Source organism: Nesoenas mayeri (assembly GCF_963082525.1).
Source record: "Nesoenas mayeri genome assembly, chromosome: 6".
Classification (NCBI taxonomy): Eukaryota; Metazoa; Chordata; class Aves; order Columbiformes; family Columbidae; genus Nesoenas; species Nesoenas mayeri.
This window is the reverse complement of record NC_137545.1, coordinates 29,235,191-29,249,466: the sequence shown is the minus strand read 5'-3', so window position 1 is coordinate 29,249,466 and position 14,276 is coordinate 29,235,191. Positions and strand designations below refer to the sequence as shown.

At 45.9% G+C, this 14,276-nt stretch overlaps 1 protein-coding gene across 5 annotated transcripts in view; it reads right to left on the bottom strand.

The window, feature by feature from the left end:
• The window catches only part of BIN1 (bridging integrator 1), a gene marked incomplete at both ends in the record, with an annotated part of 93,182 nt that overhangs the window by 12,525 nt on the left and 66,381 nt on the right, over positions 1-14,276 (bottom strand). For 2 of the 5 annotated variants that reach the window (XM_080347106.1, XM_080347107.1), the window contains 3 exons: positions 1,251-1,379; positions 5,433-5,583; positions 12,759-12,841. In XM_080347106.1, coding sequence (XP_080203232.1) covers positions 1,251-1,379; positions 5,433-5,583; positions 12,759-12,841 — 363 coding nt within the window. Of the gene's footprint in view, positions 1-1,250; positions 1,380-5,432; positions 5,584-9,991; positions 10,037-12,758; positions 12,842-14,276 lie in introns of all 5 variants that reach the window. The other 3 variants (XM_080347108.1, XM_080347110.1, XM_080347109.1) reach the window with 2 other exon arrangements.

Here is a 14,276-nt window from a genome sequence, read left to right as displayed (position 1 = left end):
ATTGAAAGTCACAGCAGATCCCATCCTGGGTCAGAGAACTGATCAGGTGCAGAACACAATGTCTGCCTAAGGCCTGGTATTCACATGGAAATACATGATACAAACCATGGGGCAGACAGAGCCACCCATTATGATACAGGAGAAGGAAGCAGAGAAAATGATAGAGTTGCTCAGCTGCCTGTGGTCTCCGCCTTCCAAGACTCCTGTCAAATCATCTCTCTGCTCTGCAAGATTTATCTATTGCAATGCAAAATCTGACATGGACATCCTTCCTTCCCTCCCCACTCCAGCTCTGCTCCTCAGCAGCTGAGTGGAAGGTGGCAAACCAGAGGCAATGGAGCAGCATGATGCAAGGAAAAGATACAGAGTAAGTCACAGATGAGCACTGATAGAGACATTACTTGTGCTTTAACAAGCATTTAGGGGAAAAAAGTATATATATATATATATGTGTGTGTGTATATATATACACACACATATATATATATATATATATATATATATCTCGCCAAAAAAAAAAAAAAGTATATGCAGGTATCTCATGGTACAACCAGAAATCTGGTCAGGCTTCTATATACATAAGGACTGCCATTCTCCTAGATCAAACACAAAATTCCCCACCTGGGCATCCTCTCTTGCAGTGATGTAAATCAAAAGAAAAGTGAAGAGAAAAATACATAATTTGAAGCAGACACAGTCCTGCCCATGTAAACTGGAGGCACCTATTCTCTGCAAAGAGAACTTTATGCAATTCCTGTTGGCCTTTCTTGTGCAGGTGTGGGCTTTAAACCACAAAGCCTGTGTGTGAACGCACAGAGTGCACAAAATTGCCTTCTCCAAGAACGGGCACAGGTCAGCACTTGGAGATGTACAAGAGCAGAAAACACATGCTTCATCCACACCCAGGACCAGCGGGCCTGGAGAGAGCACACCATGGGCTATGAGGGGAGCCGTAACCCATATGCATTGCTGCTGAGCAAATGCAGCCATTACTTTGTGGCATCTTCACCAGTTGCATTTCTTCAGTTTCTGCCATGAATGACAGCCCTCAAAGGGTTAGTCAAAGCTGCCTTCTAGCCACCCTTCTAAGTTAGCCTCCTATCTAACCCTTTGCCTTCTGAGGTCCAATGATGAGCTTGCTTTTCTACTTCACCTGACCAGATTTCATGGCTTGACACCTCTAGAGAGAAGAAAAGTCAGAAGGAAAAGTTCAGAGGCAGACAAATATAAGGCAGGGCATAGCAGCTAACCTGCGAAGGGGTTGTCACACTTATCTCAGGGACAAAATTGTCATCAAACAGACTGATGATGTTTTCCTGCTTGATCTCCTTGGAGGGGGTGACTTTTGGAGGCGGAGGCACCGGAGGCCCTTTCCTCAACTGCATGCAAGTGAGCACACGGCCACAGCACAGACGGCGACACCCAAAAAAACCAGAGACAGGAACCAGGTTAGCCACAAAAACTGAAGGTAGGGGAAATCACAATCACAGGAACAGAGCAGGGTCCAGTCAACTCCATCTGAAGAGAGAGCAAGGGAAGGTGAAAAAAAAATTTAAAAACCACACACGCCTCCAGAGAAGGTTTGGCATCATTAGTTACACTTCAGCCGTGGGCAAGGTTCCCTCTGCAGAGGAGAAGCGTAACACAATTAATATGCATTGACAGGACACGCATACATAATTAAAGCATGTGCAACCTTCAAAAGAACCACTGGGAAGGAAGCATATCAATTACTGAGAACACAATTCAATAGACCAAGGCAGCACTGCCTCCCTTTGCCATACTTACCACACCTAAGGGAATGTGAGGTAAGACTCAATTTGTCCTATTATGGGCAGGTGACCATGAGGACAAACTCTGATCTGCTCCATACTGGTTCCCTGGTGCACTCACTGGTTATCAGTGTACAATGAGAAAGGTCTGAAGGAGCTCTTGATGGTGTCCGACCACTTCTCAGCTTCAGGCAAGAACAATTCAAACTCCTGAGAAGCCACGACTGCTGTGGGCCCACCTCTGCTCTCAGTTTCACCAATGAGCATTGACACTAATGAAGTCTTGTTTCCCAAATGGATATGCCAGAGAATACATAAAAAAGTCTGACCCTGTAACTCTAACCCATTCTAATATCCACAATCATATTAAAAGATTCAGCCTGACACTGCATCCACAACCCCACGGGAAGCTGTGGTAGACCCCCCGATATATCAACCCATGCACATCCTTTCCACATTTTCCTGTACCCAAGGCTCAGGGATCATTTCTAGATGAAATCAAACTTTGAGGAGCTGCAGCTGTGCTGGAACAAAGCGGCCATACACATTCCCAGCACCACGGTAATGCTGAGCAATGACAGTGCTTTCCGTTTACTGTGATATTTTACAGTTACTTGATCTTGTCATCATACCTAGGATCCCAAGGCAGCAAGACTCAGAGACCTGACAACGAGCACCCAGTATATCAGTGTCAGGTCCAGATCTGAAACACAGCAGTTCCCGACTCCTCTTCCTGTGTTCACACTCCTCCAGTGTGCAGCTGAGCTCCACAAGGCATTTATTCAGATTGCTAAAGATATGCCCAGTTTTCTACTGGGTTAACCTACTTTAGAGAGTGTGAGTATGCAAACACACATTTTCCACTGAGTAGCTGGCTAGAGGAAATGAAAATAGAGTGTTCACTTCTATTTTTTACTGTTTGCAGAAGGTGGTGTGCCCATATTCCCTGAGAACAATGCCTTCCTGAAAATTGCCTGCTTGCCAGTTGCACAGATTTCAGGGAAAAGCTATTCTCAGAACAGAGCCATCACCTGCAGAAATGGGAGGCTCCAATTACAAACTCTGAAGCCAAAAATATCTAAACTCTTCAGCTATTTATTTCTCTAAAATAGTCAGTCTCCTTCCTTCTAGTGCATTAGTGTCTCAGGGACCATCACTTCCACAGTGTCCAGCATTACCTCCAACAGCAGTCTAAAGTCACATTTCGAAGACAACAGGGTTGCATATTCATGTTGAGTTATACCTGGAAATTCATCAAGCATGAACAACTTTGCTGCCTAGAATAAAACAAACCCTCTAAAATTTTTCTGCTGACTTGGATCCCACAGAGCTTTACCTGTCTAAGTTCAACCTAGTTGCACTGATTTCAAAAGTGTCATTACAGTGTTTCAGCAGTGTAACTGAGAGCAGAAGTCTGACCTTTGAAATTTCACAGACAACTGAAGTCCTATGTCACCATCTAATTACTCAGTGCAGAGAGCTGATCGCAGTTGCTTCTTTCAAAAGAAATAAATAAGCTGGTTTTGAGAATTAAAATATGTAAAAGAGCTTTATTTTTTAGCATGGCAAACAGTTCAAAATTTAGTTAGCATTTATTTGGTCTCTCGTGTTTCACTGTCCTTCTCTCCACAGCCTTTGCTTATAGTTTCCATTATTATTTCAGACAGGAAGAGGCCAGAGAACTGGACTTGCTTGTTGCTTTTTGCTCCATCCTCCCCCAGAAGACAAGGCCCCCAGCATCCCTAGGAGGAATCTAGAACAAATCACCTACCCACACATCAAAGTAATTGCACCTGTGAAGCTTTCACTATTAAAGTTGAGCACTGTTGAGAGAGCAGACACTTTTGTTTTCCAGCAGGCTGTCGAGCTGACATACAGTTTCTAGACTTTATCCCTACAGGTGTCAGGCTTGGCTCCAAGTATGAAACCCCTGTCCTTGTCTTCCCTCCCTCTGGAGCCAGCTCCATCTCTTAGCACCTAGTACAAATACAGAGCGGAGCTCTTGCTCTTCACTGTAGTGAGGCCCAGAATGCATTAAATATAGATTGGAACAAGCTGCCAGGTGGCGGCAGCATTGGCTGCAAGCACAGTTTCAGTCTCGCCTGCAGCCCAATCTGAGGTTCCAGCCAGGGAATACTCCAGCTGGAATATTCTGCTGGATCAACAAGGGGTGCCTCCAGCCCCATTCCTGTGGGCAGGAAGGCAGCAAGTGAATGAGCAAGCACTTGCAGCCTGGCAAAAACAAGGCTGATGTGTGCTGTTTAAAGGAAAGGGAAGAAGCCAAACTCAGCAAGACAAGTCCACAGGCAGGGTGAGTGAAATCTAACAGCTCAATAAATCTGTACAATTACTTGTTCCAAGTTTAAACCAAGTTATGTCAATCTCTGAAAAAACAGGATAGCAGTTCTAGAGAGATATGAACTATCCTCTCTGCTCCATACACATACCCTACTCCAAGGTCCTAGCCTAGGTGCTGGCAAAGCTGCTCTAGGCTGTGCAACACTGAGTGGTGCAGAGACCCTGAAGAAGTCTTGAAAAGATGCTGGCAGGTATCCACATATCTCACAGGGCTGGAAGAGACCCTTTCGCTGATGTGCAATTGTCCCTTTCTGTCCCTAGACAATCCTGGAAATCAAAAATGCAATGGAGGGAAAAATATTCTGAAAGGCTATCCAAAAACAGGAGACAGCCTACACCACAGCCCTGGATTTGAAATGACACTGCTACATGTGACAAGGAAGTTCTGGGTTGCATCCATCTCTTTTTAGAAGTGATAGGTGTTCTCTTACCAGTTTGGCCAGAACCCCTTTCAGCTTTAATTCTTCCTGGAAGACTCCTCCCTGGTGTCCCACTTACTGAAATACAAGGATTGGTACCAGCCATAAATTTGGCCTAATTACTAGTTTTCCCTATTAAGCTTTTCTGCCACTCAGCAATGGAGGGACGAGAGGAGGAAGCAAACATTTTGTTTTCCTTAAATCCCAAAGTAAAACATATGATTTGATCTGCTGAGAAGCAGGAGCTACATCTGCTATTTTAAACATGCTGCTGACTGTCTCATGTAAGGAAAGGAATAACATAGGCCATATGGAAGGTATCAGACTCCATATAATGGACAGTCTTCTTCCTGGTACCCATCTAGTTTCTTCATAGCATAAGAATATAATGCCTTTATTTTAAGCATCATATTTTATCTTGCAATTAAAGTAAAACATTATGTAAATGTACAGACGTTCTCCTTATCGATATTAAACTTTTTCATTAAACCTTCCTCAGTGACGGAAGTTCTTGGGAAGAAACCAGACCACTGAATTCCACAGGTTAATTCAAATGTCAAGAACAAAGTTCCTCACCTAGCTACAACTCCATCATCCCTGGATCTCCTTGGCCATCCTACTGGACAGTAAAACATATTACTGGCCTTCCCCTGTAGAGGCATTCAGAGACAGCTTAGTTCTTCCCTATATGATATAGAGACGACCAATGAGCAACTTGCATTCTCAGGAACCAGTGGAGGAAAACAACTGTCATGTCATATTCTCTGTGCTCAGTAGCAGGAAGAGGTCCAAAAAAAGAAACTCATGGATTTCTTTGATTCATGGACATGGTGCCATCAACGGTCATACTGCAAAGACATGGTCAATGTCACGGGGACGCTACCTGAGATGGTGACTTTGGGATGCTTGCCCCAGGTGCTTCCAAAGTGGATGGTTCCAGCTCATGGTTGACAGTCTTGGTCTCAGGGCTGGTGATGGGAGATCCATCTGGTGGAGGCGAGGGGCTTTTATTTGCTTTCGCTGGGGTGCTGTCACTAAAGGAAGGGGAGAAAGAAAGAAAGAGAGGGGGAAGAGAGAAAGAAAAAGAAGTCTGAGCTAGGCCTAGGAGGAGTTATGCTAAGCAGCACAGATCAGCGGCCTCCATTATCTCTTTGCTTCACTGCCCAGACATGTGATAAAGACATCTGAAGCCTCTACAAGCTTCTAAGAAGCATCTTTGCTGAGTCACTTGCAGTGAGCATTACTGTGTAGCAGGCTATTAAACTCCTACTGCATTGATATACTTCACCTTAGATCCAGAAAAACAAAAAAATACCAACCAGGCATCCTTAATTCTGCTAGATTATAATTTAAGTGCTCAACATTAAGTCATAGTCTTTTAATACTGGAGTTTGTGGGGAGTTTTGTGCAGCTCATTTAGTTTTCAGTTCTACAAATACGAATTTTTCTGTGTGGTGACGTACTGATACCTGCATGTGTTATGACTTATAAATTCACAACACCTGAACTAAGGCTGTAATCGTAGAATATCACATTCCTCTGCGTAGTACAACCAGTTAAGCTGGGAGAAGGGCAAAGTAGCCAGAGGTTTCACAGATCATTCCAGACCTCATTCCAGACCACAAAGAAACAGTGAGATTCCAGCTACTAATAAAGATTTCTCTATTATGGAAACACTCCCCAGCCTTGTTTTCAATGATAAACTCCTTCTGCCCTTGCCTTTCAAGTTGGTCCTCATTCCAGGACTGTTTCTGACACACAGTCAAGAGGGATTCTTCTGGCAATTAAGATGCAAGGAGCATATGCCAATGGCGTTTACTGGTTCATAACTTGGCCAGATTTGGACAGATTTTTCAAAGGAATGGCAAGAGGCACACGCCTTTCCCCAAAGGCATGCCCTGGCCAAGTGTTAAGTCTGTGCTTCAAAGTACAGAACCATGAAAGAAATAGGAAAAAATTTGGTTACCAGAGAATTTCAAGTGGGATAAAGGTAAAACCATTCTCCCAGCCTAAATCTCTGGAACAGCTGAATCATCTTGGCTGAAACTCAGCTCCCCAAAAAGTAACTAATCAATTATCTCAAGTCACGCACAAGTACAGACACTGCTAGGGGATATTTTAGCACAAGTAGTTACAGATTGGCAAAACTATACACAGTTGAAAACAAAATATTGCAAAAGGGCTGTGCAACCTCATCTACAGGGAGTGATGTTTGCCTCCACTTATAAAGTTACAGTTCTTGCGAAGTTAGAGGCCTTGGGAGAAGGCTAAAAGGAATAGATCCTTTCCTACAACTTGGGACAATAAATCCTGGTGCAGAGCCAGGACCAGAGCACTGTGGACCTCATTCAGCTGGGACATCAAGTAGTTTATTTCTTTGCTCTGTCTCAAGAGAGCCTGGAGCTCTGGACACATACATCCACTCACACTGGGGTACCCGAGGTGTGGTGGTCACTGATAACATGCATGATGGCTTCATTCCTAAGTACTCACGAGTAGGGGGACAGAAAGAGGAAGAAAGTACAGCAAGGCATTTCAACAAACCTCCCCTTCCAAGCAAGCACCTCCCCCTGCTCAGCATTCCAGCTTTCAAGCTCCCCACCCCATTCCCTCTTCATTCATTTCACTCTCACCCATTCCCCCACAGCCATTTCCAAACCCCACACACACATTTCCCCACAAAGCGCTTGCTCTCAGGTCCACATGCAGGTCAGATGTCTGATGACACTGATGCCAGCAGCACACCAACACGATGCAACAAACCCAGTGAAGTTCTCTGCCAACAGCCCTCACCCAGGGGCACACACGCCAAGGGGAAAAAGGAAGAAAGGAAGGGGAAAAAGGCAAGAGGAGGAACTAAAGAACATGTATGCCAACCCTGCAGCTCTTCAGTCTGACTGGATATGCCTACATTGTCCTTCTTCAGAGGTCCCCAAATATCACTTCAGTGCCTTGGGTTGTAGGAAGGATTCTGCAACATTGCCATGGGTGTGCTACAGATTAAAAGAAGTAGTGGTCGGAGGGTGAAAGTAAGGAAGTCCTGCTCTAAATGGGAGTCACCAGGGAACAGCAGGCTCCACACAACTCATTCACAGCATGGAAACCCAGAAATTATTTCAGGAGAAGTACATCTTACTACCATTTCCATGGCAAGACTCTTCTGGCATCATCTGAGGCTCCACCTACAACCTTGTTGAGCCCAGCCCCACTGAAGACCCAGGCCTGAACCTCAGTAACCACCTCTGGGATCTAGAGCAGGTCCTACAACACCACCTTATCCCAATGAGGGCCACTGCAGAACGATGAGAATGGTAGAGATGGATCATCCAAGACTCCCTGTGATCAGTGCCGGGAGGTGTCTCAAGAAAGCTGGGAGTGCATGTACAAGGACTCAAATACGGGGGAGAAAAATCAAGGCCTTAAAGCTAGGAAAACACAGGGAGGAACAAGGCAAGATTTTGCTTACAAAGATGTAAAGAAAATGCCTCCAGGTGCCAGTGTCAGGGAGAAAATACATTACTTTCCCTAGAGCTGAAAGCACTATGGGGAAGATGGGGGACACAGTGACCCACAGCTGGACTGGCAGGACTTCTCAAATGCCCAGACTGCAACTGGGGTATTGGGAGTACTGGCTAACAGCTGGCCCAACAAAACAGTTGACTTCTCCTAGGGACCTGAAGAGGCCATTTCTCCTGGTAAGAAAGGAGGTCAGGCTTATTTTCTAAAGGCCATGAAACAGCTTTTCAGTGCCTTGTTTCTGGTGCCTGCCAGAGACTTGATTTGGAGATATGTTGGTAAAAGGCTCCCATATGAGATGCAGCCCCGCTTCTTCTCATCCTGCAAGAGCTGAGAGGGCCCCACACTAAAGCCCTCATAAAGTCACTGCTATTTACAGCTTGTTTGATGTGTTGGCTGATCCCCCTAGGAAAATGCCAGGGCTAATTTTGGCTGAGCCTTTTCCAGCCCCCCAAAGCAGCACCTTCATTCCAGCGCTTGCTGTTTTGCACGCATTTAGCCAGGGCAACCAGCATCGAGTGAGCCAGTCACCAGCATCCTCTGGCTTTTATGGGTCCCCAGAGAGCACACAAGGAGCAAAGTCCTGTCTCCAAAGCGACTGCTTGCTCTGGGAAGCACAGGGAAAAGCAAGAATGTGGGGACTGTGCCCACTGACCAAACGTGAGTACCACAGTAAAAGCAAGTCAAAACAACAAGGTCATTGCTCTCTTTTTTTTTCCTTCCCATAAGCAGTTGGGAAGCGATGTTAAATCCAGGAATATCAGGCAGGAAAGGGGGTGTCACCTTTCTTCTGCAAATAGAGAGCTGGGAGCAGGGTCTGATGCAGTTACTGCAGCTGAAGGAAAAGCCAAAATCCCCCAGCTTGTTTTAGTACTGCTGAGCTCCCAAGACTCTTCATGGGGTTGCCTCATCTGTTCTGGAAAAACTAAGTAACACCTGCGGATGGCGATCCTGTGTGCTTGTAACAATCCTGCGTGAGGGGATGAAACCTACTTTCCAACACAGTAAAAACAGACCAGTCACCTCCTGCCAGGTTCTCAACAAGAAAAAAAGGTTGGCATCTGAGCTAAGGCTCTAAGAGGACCTTTTAACCAAAAGCAATTTTTTTTTTAGGACCCCATGTGTACCAACACAAAGACAAAAATTAGAGGAAGTTTCCATGCCATTATGCAGCAATTTCCACTTTGCTCCAGAGCATGTTCTTATCAAAGTCTTTGACCTTGGCTATGGTAACTTGAGGCATTGTAGCAATCCAGTTATTCGATGCCATCACTGTCTTGAAAGGCAAGCTGCTGACATTAGTCTTTATACAAGATAACAGGCTTCCATTTTCTTCAGCCCTGCACAACATTTTAACTAGATGAAGCCAGACAGGGAGGACCCTCAAGAACAGAGCAAGTAAGGAGCAAAGCTGCAAGTGTCCTTCTCCCACTTCATCATCCTCCCACTGCAACAGGTAGACAGGACAGGACTTTTGAGTGTGAAAGACCTGCCTCATGGTCCTCCCTGGCCAGGCAGGGAATGAAAATGCAGCATTTTAGACATGTTGAAAAGGGCAAGCCCCACTAAGTAAAACTAGAACTTGTTAATCACCAAAATTGCTCATATTTCCCATGGAAAACCCAGCACCGCACTTTTGTCACACAAAAACAAGTCAACAGACAATGCCTGAGCTTTCAGTGATGCCTTCTTAGATAGGAAAAGCAGCAAGGATTCAAATCAGGCACACAAGCAGTTAATGGGATTATCCAGACACAGAGAGATCTCAGCAGGACCCAGCAGGCCATGAACACATCGTATCATGCAAAGGACCCCTCTCCCATCACAGGATTAACACGTGCCAGGCTGTTAGAGTCCAGCAACAGCCCCTCCAGTTTTAGGAACTAAATCAAACACGTATTGAAATGCTGCTCTCCGTACCGGTACCTGCTCATCTTTTTCCTCAGCCTGGCGAACAGTTTATTTTTCTTTCTGTTGAGGATGGCATGTAAATCATTTCCGTTACAGGATGGCACAAACCAGGGAATAAAATTTATGCTCCCAAATACCCATTCACTTGATGCCACAAAACTCACTGTAATCAAGATGACAAGCTCTTCTCTCTCTCTCTCACACACACAAACACACAGATGTACAGAAACACAGACACGCTTCCCTTGGTTCCTAGAAAGCTATGGCCTGGTTTGGAAAGGATGGGAGAGGACTTTTTGTGCCTGTCAAAATTTGCATACATGTGAGCAAACTAGTGTTTTCCCTGCTTTTTGGAATATAGTGCCAGGGTGCACATGGATAAGAAAAAAAAAGAAAGGAAAATGTGTATACCAGTAGAGAACTGTAAATGTCCTTTTCAGGTAATCACAGTTCCTCACTCTCTCCTGTAAATATCAATTCACAGGAAACAAGCTCTCCATTCTCCTTTATTTACATGATCTGTGTGCAGTCTTATATGTGGAATCTAATCAGCAGCTTTCCTACTATGTCTGTTTCCAGTCTGTCTGATTATACTAGGAAAATGCTACAGATTTCCTAGGTCTAAATGTTCAAACTCTTTCAGAAACAAATCCCAAACGTATGTCAGAGGTTCCCAGAAATACATCAGCTTCTCTGTGCCACTGTGCTACATAGCCAGCACAGATTTGTCAGCCACAGTAATATTTTTGTAGGGCCTTGCATGAATGCCATAATGATGTACACGGACAATTGCCTCTCTTCTCACACCTCCTCTTTCACTTCCTGCAATTGTATCCACCTCCAATCCCCTTCCCAGTAGAGAAGGGCTAGGGAAGCATCTGCTCCTACTGCAGACCACAATGGGCAATCAGATCAGTGAGGGCTGTTTCCTCCTGCACACTGTCACTCTCGTCCTGTGCCACAATGATAGGCCAGATGTGGAGGACAGACAGAAGTGCCTCACAGCATTTCCTAGCCACTGTAAAACATATTCATGAACCTGGCAAACCTTTGCTCCATCCTCCCACAACACTCTGCTCCGCTGTGTTCAGAGAGTCGTACTGTGGCAGGTCTGGCACCTCAGCTAAGACACAGGGAGCAAGTGATGAAGCAGCAGCAGCACCCAGACTGCTGCCTGCACAGAGACCTCTGTGTGTATGCTCCTTTTTCGTTCTTAAGGCCATGCGGTCTCCTAGCCAAAGAGCACAGAACTGCAGCTGAGATATTCATTATAACCCCAGATGAAGCTAGCGCTTTATGAGAGTGGGGATTATGAGGACAGGTAATTTATTCATTGCAAGCTCTTTCAGGCCAGAAACTTCATGACACAGCACAGCAAACATGTCTGGGCCTGGCTGTCACTACAGTCTGCAATCACTTGAAGAAGAAAGGAAGGAGGAGGAAGGAGCTCGACAAAGAAATGGCTACAGCCTTCATCTGTCCCGTTACCTCATCCGCTTCCAAGGGCTCAAGCTGCTTCTATCAGAGACAACACAGCACATGGCGGCAAGAGGATTCGCACCACAGCCCCCTCACAAGGCTTCAGTTTTGTTGGGTTCTGATGATCAACAGACCCCACATCCTAACTTGGGAAGAAGGTATTTTCACAAGAAGCATTTCTATAAGCATCTTGGAAATTTGGTGTTAACAATCCAAAATTCAGGGACCAAATTTGGCTCAAATGTCCTCTTTCCTTAAAGCTGGCAAACATCACGTACATCGCTGCAACAAGACACACAAGTCATCTGTGCATGAATGCAACAGGAGGTTAAACTGGGAGGACCAACAAGGGAGCACAGAGGTCTCAACAGCTGATGTAGCCTTTCCGATTCGATGCGCTCAGACCGCAGCTTGCCCTTACTTCATGCTGACTTCACCTCCTCCCTCCATCAATACACCAACTGAGGATGTGGGCTGTGCTCCTGCTTGCCGGGCACGTGGGATTAGCGGCAGCTGGAAGCCAGAGCCTGACACAGTTTCATCACTCACACATTTGGACGGGAGCCAGACACAGCCTCATCCAGAGCCCGACCTCTCCCTCCCCTCTCAGTGCTAGAGAATGTGCAGACTTGCACTTAACCAAACAGGACTGGACCCAGCTGAGGAAAGAAAACTAAAGACCTGGGGGACACTCACTCCTTGCATACGTGCAGATTGGAAATGGTCTGAGATCAGGAGGCCTTATATTAATGAGGTTGCAACTACTTCCACAACACACATGGAGGAAACACATCCCAGCTGGGTACACAGGAGGGACACAAAGCTTTGGCAAACAGGTGGTTCCAAGTTTGGAGGGCCAAAGAGGAGGCTGAGGGAAAAATGGGATCTTGGCGCTCAAGCTCACAAGCTGCAGGTACGTGGTGGAAGCTTTTGAGGGAAAGAACAGGATGGGTGCTGGGCAACTGGACCCAGAAGGAAGGGGAGCTTGGTATTACACATTGGTACATGGAATCTGACTTTAAAAAGGCAGAGCTGAGAGTCAGTTGCCTAAATATCAGCACCCAGTGAAAGTTTGTGCCTCCAGATGCTATGCTAGAAAGGTAGGAACTATTCCATTGTATCTCCTAGGCCCAAGTGCAATCATGGACATGCTCTAGAGAGTCTCAGGAGGGCACTGGCTGCCTATGTGCAGGTAGTCAAATCGTTCCCCAACAGACAACGTGGAGGTTTCAATACCCCTGGTAGAGACATTCCTATCCCTCCTCCCCTGCTGAGGCACAGACACTACCCCACAGTTACTGACCTGGGCTGTGCTTTCACGGGCAAGGCATTGCCTGAGTACTGCTTGTCTAGACCCAGCAGGACATCATGGAGGTTTTGATTCAACTGCAAAATACAAAAACAAAAGACAGAAAAAGAATGAGAAAAATGAGAAAAGAGCCCCCAGTGCCAGAAGAGAGTCTGGGCTGGCCTGCAGCAGCTGACCAAACACAGGCTTGTGCTGGGACATGTGCACATAATCAGCTATCCCAAGAGAGGACAGCCCTACATCTGTTTCCACTCCTCCATGGGTATGAAATGCTAGAGCACTCGAACTGTTGAAAAGCTGATGGTGTCCCATGAGAATGCTCTGTCTCCCCTACACATCAACCTCTTTGCTTCCCTATCACCTGTCCCCACTGCTATGCTGCCAGGTACCATTGCAGAAGCAGGCAGCGTTTACCTGAGGGTTTATGTGCTGGAACTGAAGCCTCTCTCTGGATTTGTAGCCAAAGCTGTTCCTCAGATCTGCTCATAAAATTTGGGATATGTCCATGTGAACTGCAGAGCTAAAGGAAGCTGGACTTCCAGTCAACAGCAAGCATTGCCTTCACAGGCTGCCTGGGCCATCTAGGTTTGGGCAGGACCTGGATATCTTTGCAGAAATGCAATATTAGGGGTTAGACTCTCCCTGGCACCAAAGGCTGCAACAGTCACTCCAGAAACTCCTATTCTGAAACAGCTGTTTCACAAACAAGATGAGATGCCAGATTTATCACTGGGAGGAGAAAGGATCCAGCACAATCAGTGCTGGAGGCACTGTGCCGGCAACACCAGCAGTTAATTGGATGCTATAGCAGTAATAAGAAACAGATGGTTTTTATGGAATAAAGCAAAAACCATGTTCTCATACACAAGTCCTCAAGAAAGAAAAATCCTAGACATGATACAAGAGGAGAATTCCTGTCTAACAAGCATCTTTCCCATGTTCTGCTGACTGTAAGTTAAGAGCAACAAACTGATAATTATAACAATCCTCTCTACTACTAACAATCAGTTCATCCCTCAGTGGAGAAGTACAGGCTATTAACTGGAAAGGTCCCCATGAAATGTCAGCAGGGCTCAAAATTGATGCATTACACTGAGGCAGAGGGCCCCTGACTGCTGGGAATTGAAGGCCTATAATGTTGCTTGTTGCTTAGCGGCTGTCTTGTTGTCAAGATGACATCGGAAAGGGGAGGGAACGCAAGAGCTTTCCAGCTGCGCTCTCAGTTGCTTGTCAAAATTAGTGCAACATTTACAGAGAACGTGCAACTCTTAGCAGCAGCGTACAGACCTAAGGAATTACAAGACTTCACGAGCTTTTACGTGAATGAACAACAAAAACATACTCGTAAATGGAAGTGGCAATGGGGGGGCTTTCCCACAGACTGTTCCTCAGGTCTCTGCTGGGTGCAGGCACAAAGCACCAGGATCCAGGCTGCCACCAACAGGCTAAAACGTTGTTTGCTGCTGTGGCACCCAACTTGTGGCCAACTGGTAGTCCATGCAAGGCCCATGC